Source organism: Symphodus melops (genome assembly GCF_947650265.1).
Source record: "Symphodus melops genome assembly, chromosome: 13".
NCBI lineage: Eukaryota > Metazoa > Chordata > Actinopteri > Labriformes > Labridae > Symphodus > Symphodus melops.
This window is the reverse complement of record NC_136703.1, coordinates 20135132-20148444: the sequence shown is the minus strand read 5'-3', so window position 1 is coordinate 20148444 and position 13313 is coordinate 20135132. Positions and strand designations below refer to the sequence as shown.

General features: G+C 39.0%; 2 protein-coding genes across 8 annotated transcripts in view; one reads left to right on the top strand and one right to left on the bottom strand.

The window, feature by feature from the left end:
- Positions 1-120: 120 nt before the first annotated feature.
- LOC306834371 (uncharacterized protein) lies at positions 121-7553 on the top strand. Of its 3 annotated transcripts, none has more exons than XM_079360242.1 (4): positions 121-1136; positions 1329-1407; positions 1832-2077; positions 6714-7553. In XM_079360242.1, the coding sequence occupies exons 2-4, from the start codon at positions 1329-1331 to the stop codon at positions 6977-6979; spliced, it is 591 nt and encodes a 196-aa protein (XP_079216368.1). In that variant the 5' UTR covers positions 121-1136; the 3' UTR covers positions 6980-7553. The 3 variants fall into 3 exon arrangements, with proteins under 3 accessions (XP_079216368.1, XP_079216369.1, XP_079216367.1); XM_079360243.1 differs by having other exon boundaries at positions 121-1148; XM_079360241.1 differs by having other exon boundaries at positions 121-1407.
- A 1298-nt stretch (positions 7554-8851) lies between these two features.
- LOC306833367 (microphthalmia-associated transcription factor-like) overlaps positions 8852-13313 on the bottom strand; it is a 37392-nt gene continuing 32930 nt past the window's right edge. For all 5 annotated transcript variants that reach the window (XM_079358596.1, XM_079358593.1, XM_079358594.1 and 2 more), the window contains exon 10: positions 8852-12793. In XM_079358596.1, coding sequence (XP_079214722.1) covers positions 12398-12793 — 396 coding nt within the window. In that variant the 3' untranslated portion in view covers positions 8852-12397. The remainder of the gene's footprint in view (positions 12794-13313) is intronic.

Sequence of the window (13313 nt, the reverse complement as noted above, 5' to 3'; positions counted from 1 at the left end):
ATATAGCAACAAAAAATTAAACGTGTACAAGTTTGTTGCTGAACTAACCAGGATTTGATGGCTCTCTTGAAAGTGACGTTTGCAGTTAGTTTTTAGGTGTTTGGGTAGTGAATTCCAGGATTTTACTCCTCTCACAGAGAGCTGTTTGAGGATAAGATGTTTTGCAAAATGAAACTTTAAAGTTGCCACTTAAAGACGCCGTGCTGCAGTAGTATCCAAAAGTTCCTTAAAGAGGCAAAAGCTTGTTAAAGAGTAGGCTTAATCTATGGTTGTTCAACGCTCCTAATGCAGCGGGAATAAAAAACTTTCTATCAACTACTTCAGTTGTCTAGGAAAACGTCGGCCTGAGGGGGGAGCAGCTGAACAATAATGAAGACTGCTGCACGCATGGAAAGTTCTGACTGTTGGGTTCTGGTGCTCCTGGTGGTTTAAACTGCATGTTTGACGATTCCAGTGAGATTTTTTTCTTTTTTTTTCTTGCATTCTTCAGTTAGGTTGTATCAGGAAACAATGTTTGTGATTCAAGTCGAGTAAATGTCTCAGGTTAAAACTTCTCACAATCCTTCTTCTCACAGGAGAAACATGAACACTGCTGTTGGGCTTTTTTTGGAGATATATTTGAAATGCTGAGTGATTTAGTCTCAGGGCCATTTATCACTGTTTCATATGAAGGAATTATGTCTGGTTGCAATTTGGACTTACTTCCTGATGGAATGGAACAAATGGACTGGGTGGCAGATGTCCCACTGTGGTATTGCAGTATGCCTCTTTTATAAAGCTGATAAATTCCCCCTCATACTATCTGAAATGTGTGGTTAGCCGATCAAACCGCTGCTGTGTTCGGATCCCTTTTTGAGATGTGGTCTGTCATGCCATTTCCAGGTGTTTGATGAGTGCCCTGGCTTTGACTCTTTTTATTGATGTAATGCCATAATTGAATGAATCTTCCGTGCATTATGCCAGCACAGATTTGTAGTCGTGCTTCCTGAGTGGCGACTATTGATCGATGTGGAGTGTGCTCACAGTGTGGCTGGGTGTGTGCATGACGATGGGAGGTTCTGAAGCTCCGGCTCAGAGGGCATCGCTGCTGCGGATTCTACGGATTCCACTGTTGGATATTGAACAAGTGCACACAGGTAATCTTCAAAGTGAGTTTACTTTGTCAGAATTCATGACAGAATAAGTGTTTTGTAAGTGCGGACAAAGAACGTGCATGACTCTTAAACTCAAGCATGAAAAATGGCCTGTTTCTATAAATATGCATCTAATCTTGAATTAAGTTATTATTATCTGACTGTGTGTGTTTTATCCGTTTTGTTTTGCATAAGATGACAACTCCAAAAAAGCCCCCTGTCGATGATGAGGATTGTGTCGAGCTCGAGAAGACAGAGAGCCATGTGTCAGATGGTAGGTAGTTGTTGTTTACTTCATGTCAGTTCCGGCTAAAAGCTGCTTTGACAGAGTTATTGTTAGTAGCACCTAGAATAGAAGTGAGAAAGTGAAAACTTGGGTATGATTTATAGATGCACTGCATGCCAAATGTAAGTGGGAGAGTGTATTTTCACACAGTTTATATTTTCCTCAGGCCAGATTCAATTCAGGAAACGAGATCCAAATAAAAGCTCGCAAATCAATAATCTCTCCTCCATTATTCACTCCCAGTCTCACCTCCCTGACATTCTGCATGTTAATGGTCTACTGAATAATTAACACCGCTTCAAGCGAGTCTGATAGAGACTTGGTGCTGAAACAGCAATTCATTTTGGTAACAGTAAACTTCCGTGCACCCAAGATCCTTTGTGTGGTTGTTGCTTGCGCCATTCTTTCAAAGGACGCATCCCCGAGCCAGTGACGGGCTGTCCACCTCGAAAGATGAGGGGCAAGTCTGTCAGCGGGGTCCGCAAACTGAGCACCATCTCAGAGCAAGAGACGGAGAAGCCAGACACAGATCCCAGCTCCCATGATCCCCTGGGGGGCAGCGAATGGGGTGGATCCAGCTTCTCCACGTGCTCTGACAAGTTCCAAAACAGCAGCAGTCATTTTGCCTCGGATGACTCCTACCTGCCGGACTCTGCAGGTATTGTTTTACACATATGAAGTCATCTGAAGTGTTGACATGATGTGAAACTCAGAAGCCCAGAAAGTGTAATATTAATCACTGAGATTTCAATTTTACATTGGGCCTACATACAGTATATATATTTCATGTATGCCTGGTGTGGTGTGTCCACATTCTTCTAATTCAAGGTCTCAGTGTAGTTATGCTAAGCTATATGACATGTGTCTTTGGTCGTTGTGTCTCGCTCTAAAAATTTTGCCCCTCTTTGATTATTTTTTTGTCTTTGTGGTCACGTTTTGTCTCTATATTGTCTCTAGTATCATTCAAATGACCTGAAAAGGAACATTTTCGGGACAAAAACCATGACTTTTAAATCCCTCCATAAATATGTTCCCCCACTTATTGGGCTAAACAACAATTTTGTTGATGCACTATTAGTTTTTGTGTGTTGTCAGATTTAAAATGTTCCTCTCTCGTGGACATGATGGAGCCAGTTTCCCATTATGAGCCCATGCATGAAATGTTTGTCATTTCTTGGTGGTAAGACAACTCAAAAAAGACTTTTTTTCAAATTTCCCTGAAATAATTGTCGACATTTATTTAACGATTTGTAACGATGTGAGCAGAAGTGCAAATTCAAATGATCTGTCTAACACTAAGAGCCATCCAAACCCATATTCTGTGTTTATAATCACTCTTACTAATTAGTTTTTTAGGGTCAATAAACCCTCCAAGTGGAATAGAATGGGACGGAGGGGGGTAGGCTGGGTGTCTGCATGATTTCTACACACCAGGGATTTCCCCCACTCCTCCAATTTGAGCCTCCTCTCCTGTATGACTTGGCTTGTTTCCAGCAGTGATCCACAGCAGTGGGAAGCACTAACCAGTGTACGGCTGAGACACCGACCATTATTATAGCTTTAGCTGTGGCCAGGTGGATAAACACACAAACCCTTGTTTTTGTTTTCTCCACCGTCACCTCTTTGAAGAGCAGCATGAGTCAGGGGTCCTGTGTTTTTATTTACTTGGAGGAGTGCATGTATGGCTGCGTATGTCAGTGTGCCAAAGAGATGTTATCAAAAGACTTTGAAGCTCTCCAATAAGATCGAGCTGGGTGAAGCTCACGCATTATCTGTCGACTTCAAAGACACGTGAAACAAAAAAACAGGCCACAAGAACACGCCCATAGACATAATATACGTAGACGCCTCATAGACTGACGCCGTCTATTGGAGCTGACGTGCAGCACGGCCGCCATATTTTTCACGTTGAAAAATATGTGTTTTCATGCCAAAAGACTTTGTATCATGCTTGTATTATGCTCTAACAAAGACATATGTTAGAGCATAGAGCAAAGGATATGGCTTATTTATAATGTATAAATTAATTGATTTTATATTTTAGTGAAGAAGCAGGTATGATTGTACGTTTGAATTTATTTCTTCCAGATGATTCTGCCTCTCTGAAAGAAATTGTTAGGTGTATAGCACTGTATGTGCAGACACACATTCTTATTTGTTACCCATAATATCAGTGCCAGCAACATGACTGTGAGAAAGTGTGCATGTGTGAGAGAGTGTCAGTGAAGGAGGGTGTGTATGTGTATAATATAATACATAAGCACCTTTCAGGAGGACACTGCAGGTCTGTACAACAATCAAGTGTTCACGTGTGTATTCATTTATAACATATAAAAAGTTGATGTGTGAGTATGCCTAAAAAGAGTTGCATAAAGAAAGGGAGAGATGTTGATATAACCAGAGCCATGATGCTCACAGCTTAAGGACGTTAAATCACAGCAAACAGAGGCGTGTGGTTGGTCACAGACTGGAGTCTCACTTTGACTTTGTGATTTATAAATAACAGTAAAATAAACAGGAGCTAAAGTTTGAACATATATGACTATAAAAACTTCAAGTAGGCTGAAAAGAAAAGAAAACATGCTGCTAAATGTGTTTCTAAGTAACGTTGGTTACGATGACATAACGTTATATATGGTAAAAAAAAAAAATATATATATATATATAGGCGTCTACATATATTGTCTCTAATACACCTGCACCTGTCTCATGCTCACATGAATGAACGAGGGAATGAGTAAAAGCACACCTGTCGCTATTGGCGGGCCACAGGGGGCCGGGCCCGCCCACGTAAATGCTTATGCCCCCCCCCCCCCCCCCCCACTTGAGGCACAGATCTTAAAAAAACACATATATTTATAATTATGTTGCATTGATGTTGCATTCTTTATCAGTAAAACCATCAAACATATTTAGAAACAATGGTGCGATTGTGTATGATGGGAATTTACACTGCAAACAGCCTATCACGGACTGACTAAAAAGAAAGTTAAGCTATGTACTTGATGTAGTCTACGTCACTGTAGCCCCTTCGACGTTACCGCAGATTTTTGAAAGCTGGATGAGTTTTTTCCCGGCTTACTCACTTAATTTCACCATGGATATCCGTATAGATCCAGGCTATGCCGACTGTTCTCACAGCACACACCTTTGCCCTAACTTTAGGAGCTTCTACAGTCATGTGTGAAAACTCATTTTCCATGCTCCAAAGCATCTTCTCAGAGCGTTGATGCAGTATGCAGCTCGTAAGCAAGGCCCAGCTGATTCAGCTTGCTTTTAAAAAGAACCTTTAACAAGTTTAAGTCCGGATGGAAGGTTCTCTGACGCTGCATCCAGCTGTACTGACAGGAGGACAGCGCTGCGCTGCTGCCACTCAAAGTACCGCTAGTTTCAAAGTCTGTGTGTGTGTGTGTGTGTGTGTGTGTGTGTGTATGTGTGTGTGTGTGTGTGTATGTGTGTGTCACATGTCAATGCCTATCCCTCTGTTGACTGCTTTAAAATGTAATGTTTGAGAGATGCTTCTGGTGTTACATTTAATATGTTGTATAGTCAAGTGTGTTATGGATATTCATCCTAACATTGCTTATGTGGTGTAGGCTATAGGCTACAGTTTAAAAAGAGATATACAATAACTACTCAATAAAATTGAAGCAGCAGATTGCACACATTATTAATTACATCTAACCTTGTTAAAGTTGAGTTAATATAACTCAAATCAGTTGCTAAAGAATAACCTGTTTAAATTGAGTAGATTAAAATAAAGCACACAAACAAATTAACCAAATGTAAACAAAAATATGAAGTAGATGTCATGGTAAAGAGGCCACAAAAATATCAAGCATTTGTCTTGATCTGGATAAAAGGTGTCAACAAGTCGAGGGATAGTGGCAATAATGATGATACACTTCTGTTTTGTTTTTTTTGGGCGACCTTCATTGAACCCGCCTGCCTCCCACACCCACGATGGAGGGCCGGCGGGGAGGTCGGAGGTCACGGCGACTGTAAAGAACTTTTATGTTACTTCAACTTATCACAGTTTACAATAGATAAACTTTAGATAACAAAAGAACTAAATTCTGTACATTAAAGATTTATAATATCAGAGCTTCTAAGAATACAACTTCATTATTCTGTAGACTACACACAACTGCCTAAAATATGCTTTAATGTGATATACAAAATAGGCAATACAAACTTATAAACAATTGAAATAAAGTTAGTGTTAGGTGTAAGGCTGGGTTCAGCTCTGTTTGACACTTCCTGGTTGAGAGAGAATAGTGCACTTAAGTCTGTGGAGCAACAGGTGACTGGCAAGATATATTTGATGTGTAACAATAAATAAAATATTTTGATGCGCAATAGTCAATGTGTAATGTGTATCAAAGTACAACCGGAGTCCCCAAAAACTCAACATGTAAACTAGTCTAATATAGGTGTTCTGTCCATCTGTGCATTTGTAATGTGGTTAGCCTTTTGTCATTCTGTTAGCATGTAGCTGCAGCATTTCTTAGAAGTATGAGCATGTACTTAAGTGACTGAATGTGTATCGTTAGCATTAGCCTGGGTGTTTTGTGTCATACATTTCTTCTGAGCTTGCGATGTAGCACAGCATGTTGCTTAGCTTGAGCATTAGCCTTGTTGCTATGTTTTATGTAATGCAACTGAGGTAGCATAGCTGTGGCGGCTGTGGCTCAGTGGGTAGAGTCAAATAGTGCCTTGCAGTAAACTGAATACATATATATATATATATTTCTCCCCCCCAAAAATCATGCCATATTCAGTGAAACAACCAACATGATTGACAAGTAAAAGTGAAAATGCTCACGTGTTCAGGACAAAAATGTCCAGAGTGATACCAGGGGGTTTGTCTTTTAGTATATTTTGGTTGTTCCTTGTTTATGTGCTCATTTAGAGTCTGTTTTGTTAAATCATCGAGTCTCTTGTGTTGACCTTTTGTGTATGTTGGGGTCTCTTTGTGTTCATTGTATGTTGTTCTTTGGTTGTTCTGTCACCCTTATGTCTCTTTGTGTATTGTATGTGGTTTTTCAATGTTTTTGTAGACATTGATTTCAATTTAAAAAGATTTAAATCTATTCTTGTTTATGTGCTTATTATATCCATTTGTGTCTTTTTATGGTTTTTTTGTAGCTTTAAAGAATTAAGAGTCATATAACCTTTATCCGCTGAACTGTTCAGTAATCGTTCAAGGCTTAGTAACTTATTTACTTTTGGTACTTTTGTATTTTCTTCTGTTCATCTGCTCCTCTTCTTTTCCACATCTTCAATGCCACCAGATGACTGTGCAGCGCTTCTCCTCGCCTGTCTGCATTGTCGTTTCCATGAGTTAATAATGGTGCTGTTACCGGATACATGTGAGAGGGCCGTGAGCCGCTGTTTCCCCTCATACAAATACATCAAGGCGTCCAGTGAGCGCGACCAGCAGGAGAGCGATTGCTGCTCTTGTAAGATGGAAGTGGACTGTAACTTCTGCGGCTGCTGTCAGGATGCAGGAGAACTCATAGAGCTGGCCATGGAGATATCAGAGGTGTGCTACCGCTGACAAATCCAACGCTGACCTGCGAACACAACAAGCTCACTTCAAAAAACAACAACAAAAACTTAAAGACTTGAATGCTCCACAAACAGCATTACTTTTTCATCTTATTCACGTGTGTGACCAGTTTCCTGCATTACAAAGTTTTTTTGTTTTTTTTCTTCTTACGAATGCCTCATGTTAAAATTCACATGATCAATAGCTTGTGCTATTAAAGCAGATTAAGCACGGCTCCCGTTTGAAACAGTGTAGAGCCGCTTGTTAATATATGTCAGAATGTTTTATAGCTACTTTCACCCGACTCGACGAGTGAAAACATTCTGTCCTGTTTTGGGAAAGTTGGGATAGCAATGTATTGTAGGCATGAATATGTCATTGTGAGAAGAATATAACCTCTCCATGAGCATCCTGTAATCATATCCCTTCCAGAAGCATGATTCACAAAGCTGTAAATATTTGGAAAGTCTCTCCCAAAGCTTTCAAATAACCAAGTTCAGTCTGGCCGTCCTAAAGGGAAAGTGATGACGGAGTAAACGTTCTCTGATGCTCAGATGAAAAAAGAGGAATGTAATGCATGTGATGTTTTTTTTGTTGTTTTTTTTTTCTAATGAGAAACCATTCTATTGATTGAACATATTCAAACTATTTTGATATGGCTGTTACATACAGTATGTTAAATAAAAATGAAAGCAATGTTATTTTAAGTGACGTCCCATAATGATCAACATCAACATTTCACTCATGGTGTATTTCAACCACCAGAGGGCGCTGCTGGCAGCAGACCAGCTAGTCCCGGAGCTTCTAACCTTCCCTCTTGGAGCCGTCTGGACTCTTCTTAGCACAAAATAGGGCCATGCAGACCATACAAGACTATAAAACGTGTCCGTCGACACTCTTCAGCCCATTTCAGATTTTTTCAACATTTATTTGGAGGGTTTTTGCCTTTGTTTAGATTGGGCGGAGGATAGAGCAGGAAAGTGAAAGTTGGACTTGAACCTGGGCAGTTTACACATGGGGCTCGACCTTCAGTGACCTTGGCGTCAGGCAATCAGCGTCCCTTCATTCATACAGATAAAACACGTTTACTTCAGAATAAACGGTGTTAGTTTGTGACTTCTTTTTTAATGACAAAATTGAAGGTAATTGAAAAGATTACCAAAGTGGACTCATGTGCATGCTTCTCCATGGAATAAATAAAAACTTTGACCCATATTTGCATGTGCAACCCATTTAAAATATATTAACTATTTTTTGCAATTCACACACAAGTCGATATTTGTTGACTTATTCCATGGGCACCATTAGTGAAGGCTTGTGTATTAACAGACAATAACTGTGTAGTAAACTACAGTTAAAATAGAACATGTCTTCATAGGAGTAATTTACATTGTTGGCATATATATGAATACAGTAGAGATGCATCAGTTTAACATCAGAAACAGCCCAGTAAACAAGTATCAGCAAACAATGTGGCATGAGCCGATGTCAGTAGCTGATGTTTGTTTATTGTGCCAAATCAAATTTAATGCTGAAAACTACTGATTCAAATATGAAGTTTGTTATCGGGCAGACGCAAGCCCTGTTGAACAAACTCTAACATTTTCTTTTATTGTCAAATATAAGAGAAGAAGGTGTCATTGTGGAAATGTTGCACCAAAAGAAGTCATGAAACAAATCTCTATCTCTAAAATAAACCTTTAAAATGTTCTTTTCACAGCTGAATTAAAGACTGTTATAAAACACTGAATATATGTGGAGTGGTTGTAAAGGCTAACAGAGGGTTTAAAGCCAAACAACTTAGTGAGCATTGTCGGTTTTAGATTTGATATTAAGTCGTGAGAATTAAGATTTTAGAGGGGGGAAAAAATACACAAGCTCTTCAAACATTCAAATAAAACTTTTAATATTTCTCACATGACAGTTCCACATTTTGAGTACCAACAAGTTCCAACTCACTAATCTGAAACCAGTGCGTACAGTAACTATTGCTACATTCATGTCATACAAAGTGTAACAATAAGAACAGTAGCGACATCAGCAGAGGACAACTTCAGTATGAACCGCAGGAATGAGAGTGAGCACGAGAGACAGTTCTTCATTTGTGGTTTACCCATAATGTGATGCTGATGTTCCCTCCAATCTGTCATATTTCAAGGTCGATCTATTCAGTAAAAAGAGAAAGAAAGCTGATCTGGGGTTCAGTCAAATGGCAGCGCTATAGACCTGTGTTTATTGCTCTGTTAAGGCTCAGTGTGTTGGATTGGTGTCGCGAGAAGGGTTCACTGAAGATGTCTTTATAAACTATGAGAAAAAAAAAAAAATCTAAACTTAAGGTCCACTTTCTATTTTTATAGACTTTCAACCACAACTCATGGTCTTCATGTAATCCATGCTATCGCCATCTGCAATGAAAACTCGGAGATGTAGTTGAACGTTTTTCTAATACCAGTAGATCTTGAGTTGATTTTTTTTTTTTAAAGTCAAACTTATTTTACGGAGAACAGGAACGATCTTTCACAATGAAAGCAGCCTGTTTGAAAGTATGTGTGACCTGATTGCCATCATGCATCAGGTATGGGAACTCTAGGAGCCGTAACACCAGTGAAAGAGGTGGCACATTAGTTACATTGTTAAAAACTGCAATTCATAATGTTACAGAAAGTCACTGTGTCTGATTTTTTTTTTCTTTTTTTGGCAACAACACATTTTTGGCAGTCATCACTTTCAGCTACATTCATGCTAGTCTAAAGAGAGAGAGAAATATTCAGTTGAACTTTGGAAACAACAAAATAAACAATACAAAAAAAAAAACCCAGAATGCACAGCCATCCCAAAGTGTTCAATATCAAAAGAAGATATGTGAAATAAATAATCACGAGAACACAAGTCAAATGTAACGAGAGTATGACTATGAATTATTAAATAACATTGAATAATTATGATCAATAATTTATCATATTCATTGGCTTACTTATATTATCTACCATATTAACATCTTTGATTAGTACTTAAATAATGAATGTTTTAATACTGAACACTTTAGGAGTCCTTCATAATAAACCCGTCCTCGTGGTTCTTGAGTCTGAGAGGCTTTAAGTGTTATCTTGTTCTTTCAAAAGGCCCCTGCCTTCGACTTTCTAAGGTGCCTCTTTCGGCGTAACCATGAAGCACCAAACACCGGTTTAAACATCAACAAAATGTTGCATCATTGTCTAAAACTCCTCCTCCTCCACCAGCAGGTTAACAGAATACACAACTGTAAGGCACTTAAATCAATCGAAAAGGTAATTACTTTCACGTCTTTTTTTTTCTTTTTCTCAGGCTTATTCAAAAGGAGATCACATTGTCTACCACTGTTGCATAGTTACAAAACAAAATGGAGGCTGTGCTTTCAACAGGGATCGCAATGTATGGCAGGTAGGTTTTAACAAAGGCATACATATTATGCACTGTGCTACAACTGCTGAAAAAAAAAAAAAAAAACCTGCTGAAATAACAACAACAACGGCACACGGAAAGAGTCTACAGTCTGCATTTCAAGAGCCAGTACAATAGTTATTTTATGCTTCGATAAAAAAAAGGCGTACAAACCACATTTCAAAGAGGACATTCCAGTGTTTTGACAATGTCATGCATTTCATACAAAAGCAGTCTCCTTATACTCCTTGGCAATACAAATGTTCACATAATGAAAAAAAAGAAGAAGAAAAGCATACTGGATGTGAAAATATCACCGCAGTGCTGTAAAAAAAATAATTTAGGAAACGGATGGACAAGTATAAAAAGTGAGCACTTGTTTCAACACATGGCTGAAGTGTTACATGGGGTGTAGCAGTTCAGTCCGATCACTGCAGACAACAATACAATAAAAAAAAAAAACTGAAGTGATTCATCTTTCTGGCATTAATCAGATTATTATAAGAGTAACTGGATTATGTAACAATCAAATCTATGGAGTGAAATCAGCTTTGTGTGCATGTGTCAGGGCTACAACAGGCTTTCTAACTTTGATTTGAGCCAAGATTTTCATAGTTTCCAGACTTAAATATATACAAAAAAACATTTATTGCATTCTTTGCTTAGTTTCAGTGTTTTGGTTGTTTTTGCAGTAATAATTATATTATTCAAATGTCTTAAACACACACACACACTGCGGAACAATCAGCACTGGTGGTCGAATGATTTACCCATCACTGTGCACCTCCTTGCTCATGAAGCCTGAAAAATAAGTGTCTGACCGATTAATCAGCCAGCAGATAATATTGGAGGATATTAGCATATCTAGGTATCGGCTCATTTTATTGCAGATATATGCGCCGACATTACGAGATTTATTTATGTCTATGCATATTTGAGTATCTTGGTATGACACTAGAAACGTTGATGCATGTACATGCACAGTAACTTGAGTGACCATCTTGTCTTTATCAAATATCTTTAAGTGTTTGATGACTGCATCGGACAGATCACCGCAATAAAAGTGCGTCATCTTTATATCTATCTATCTCTACGTGTCGACAGATAGATCGAAGAAAGATATCAGCCACGTACATCAATATTGGACTTTTTCTCTCCCACGTAACGATATCGACCCCAAAAATCTCATCTCAGTCGGGCGCTAGTTAGTGTTGGAAGAGACTTTGAAACGTCTTATTTGTTTTCGTTATTATCTCACATAGCGCTTTGAAATGGCTTGTTATAATTTAAACTTTTTTGTTTCAGGGAATGTGTACACAAAGTCCTTTTTGTATAGATACATAAATAAGATCAAATCTAGAAATGATAAATATTTTTCAGGGGAGACATTTCCACTGGAAGCATGACAAAGACGCAGCTAACAGCAGAAATATGTGCATAGCAAGACAACATGGATGTATACACATCGTAATAAGGCATTGACACATTCAAGTTTAATCTAAGACACAGGGAGTGTAAAGCACTAAAGTAATAAATAGATTTCATTCTGTCATCTATTATTGCTAGTGATTTAAAAAGCAGTGTTCATCTCACCATTAAATATCTACACATCATGATTTATCACTTCCCTAGATTCTTTGGAATCAATAGAAATAAACATAATCTAGCCTCTATCCAAAGATAAATGCACTTTTTTTTTTTAAATATAAAAGTCTATTTTTGTATGTCATTGTCATCAAAGTATTGATTAAAGCAAAATTACTTCATAATCAGTCCTTGAAATCAAGGTTGAGGGTTTGAAAAGATAAGATATAAAAGTCTAACAAAAATAAAACAGGAACAGAAAAAAAAAAAATCAGAACATGTAAACAAAAGGAAACCAAACAAGAAAAAAAAAAACGTACTAAATGAAACCTCTGAAGCAGCTGGGAGTGTAGTAGCTGCTGACAGAAACAGCAAGATGGAGGCGTTTGCAGATGCAGGTGAGGTGTCCTCCAGTAGGGGGTGCTAACAGCCCTGATCATTCTCATCCATGCTTACACTGCTCTTACGACTGCTGTCCTTGGAGGCGTCCGGAGAGACGGACGAGAGCAAAGGGTCCCCCCCTCTCACCGGGGATAAGGTGTCTTCCATGAGGATGTCGTTGAGTTTGGAGCCCGGCTTGCCGTGGACGCTGTAGTGGCCCTCGGGGAAGTTTGAGTGACCCTCCGTTAGATCCAATGTGCCTTGCGGCTCTGGAGTGCAGGCTGGGTGGTGTTGGTGATGGGGGTGGAGTGTGTACAGGTCCTGGTGACAGTCCTCCAAAGCGGTCTCCTGCTTAATGGTCCGGGCCCCGAGTTCAGCGGAGCAGAGGGCTGAGGATGCGATGGCCAGACCATGAGCCCGTGCCTGCATCTCTAACTCCTAAAAACCACATAGACACACTCACAGGTTAATGTTTTGAAGAAGGCCACTTTCCCAAGGATGTCGATGGCAGCTTTGATATCCAGCAAAAAGTCTCATGTGAACATTATCATTCACACTACGGCTGGTTATAAACAGGTACACCAAAGAGATGCAAAATGCGAGTATCTGTATCATCATACTTCCTACATATGGTATCAGGTACCTGGCATGAGAAAGGTATGCCAGTCAACTCTCAGATATGATAGATATATCAAATAGCACAAACAAAGAAGCTGATTTTAGGCACATTTCTATCGCCCAGGCATAATTGAAGCATGTTTGGTAGACAGAGTTTACTCCAGAAAAAGAGTTATTCACTGACTAATAATCCTATGCTTGAACATCCAAAGTCTTTTTTCTCCTGATAATGCTGCTTCAGATATTCACCACAGATGCACATTGTGTTCAAATCAATAAACGTCAGCTGAGCAGAATAACAAAGATCCTGACGCCTCTTGCCTTGCGATCCATTATCTAC

What these genes read in the sequence shown, in the direction of transcription:
- LOC306834371 (XM_079360242.1), top strand. Translation starts at nt 1,329, where the DNA reads ATGACAACTCCAAAAAAGCCCCCTGTCGATGATGAGGATTGTGTCGAG. An exon ending in AGAGAGCCATGTGTCAGATG is followed by an intron (nt 1,408 to 1,831) that starts GTAGGTAGTTGT and finishes ATTCTTTCAAAG; the next exon opens with GACGCATCCCCGAGCCAGTG. An exon ending in CTACCTGCCGGACTCTGCAG is followed by an intron (nt 2,078 to 6,713) that starts GTATTGTTTTAC and finishes CAATGCCACCAG; the next exon opens with ATGACTGTGCAGCGCTTCTC.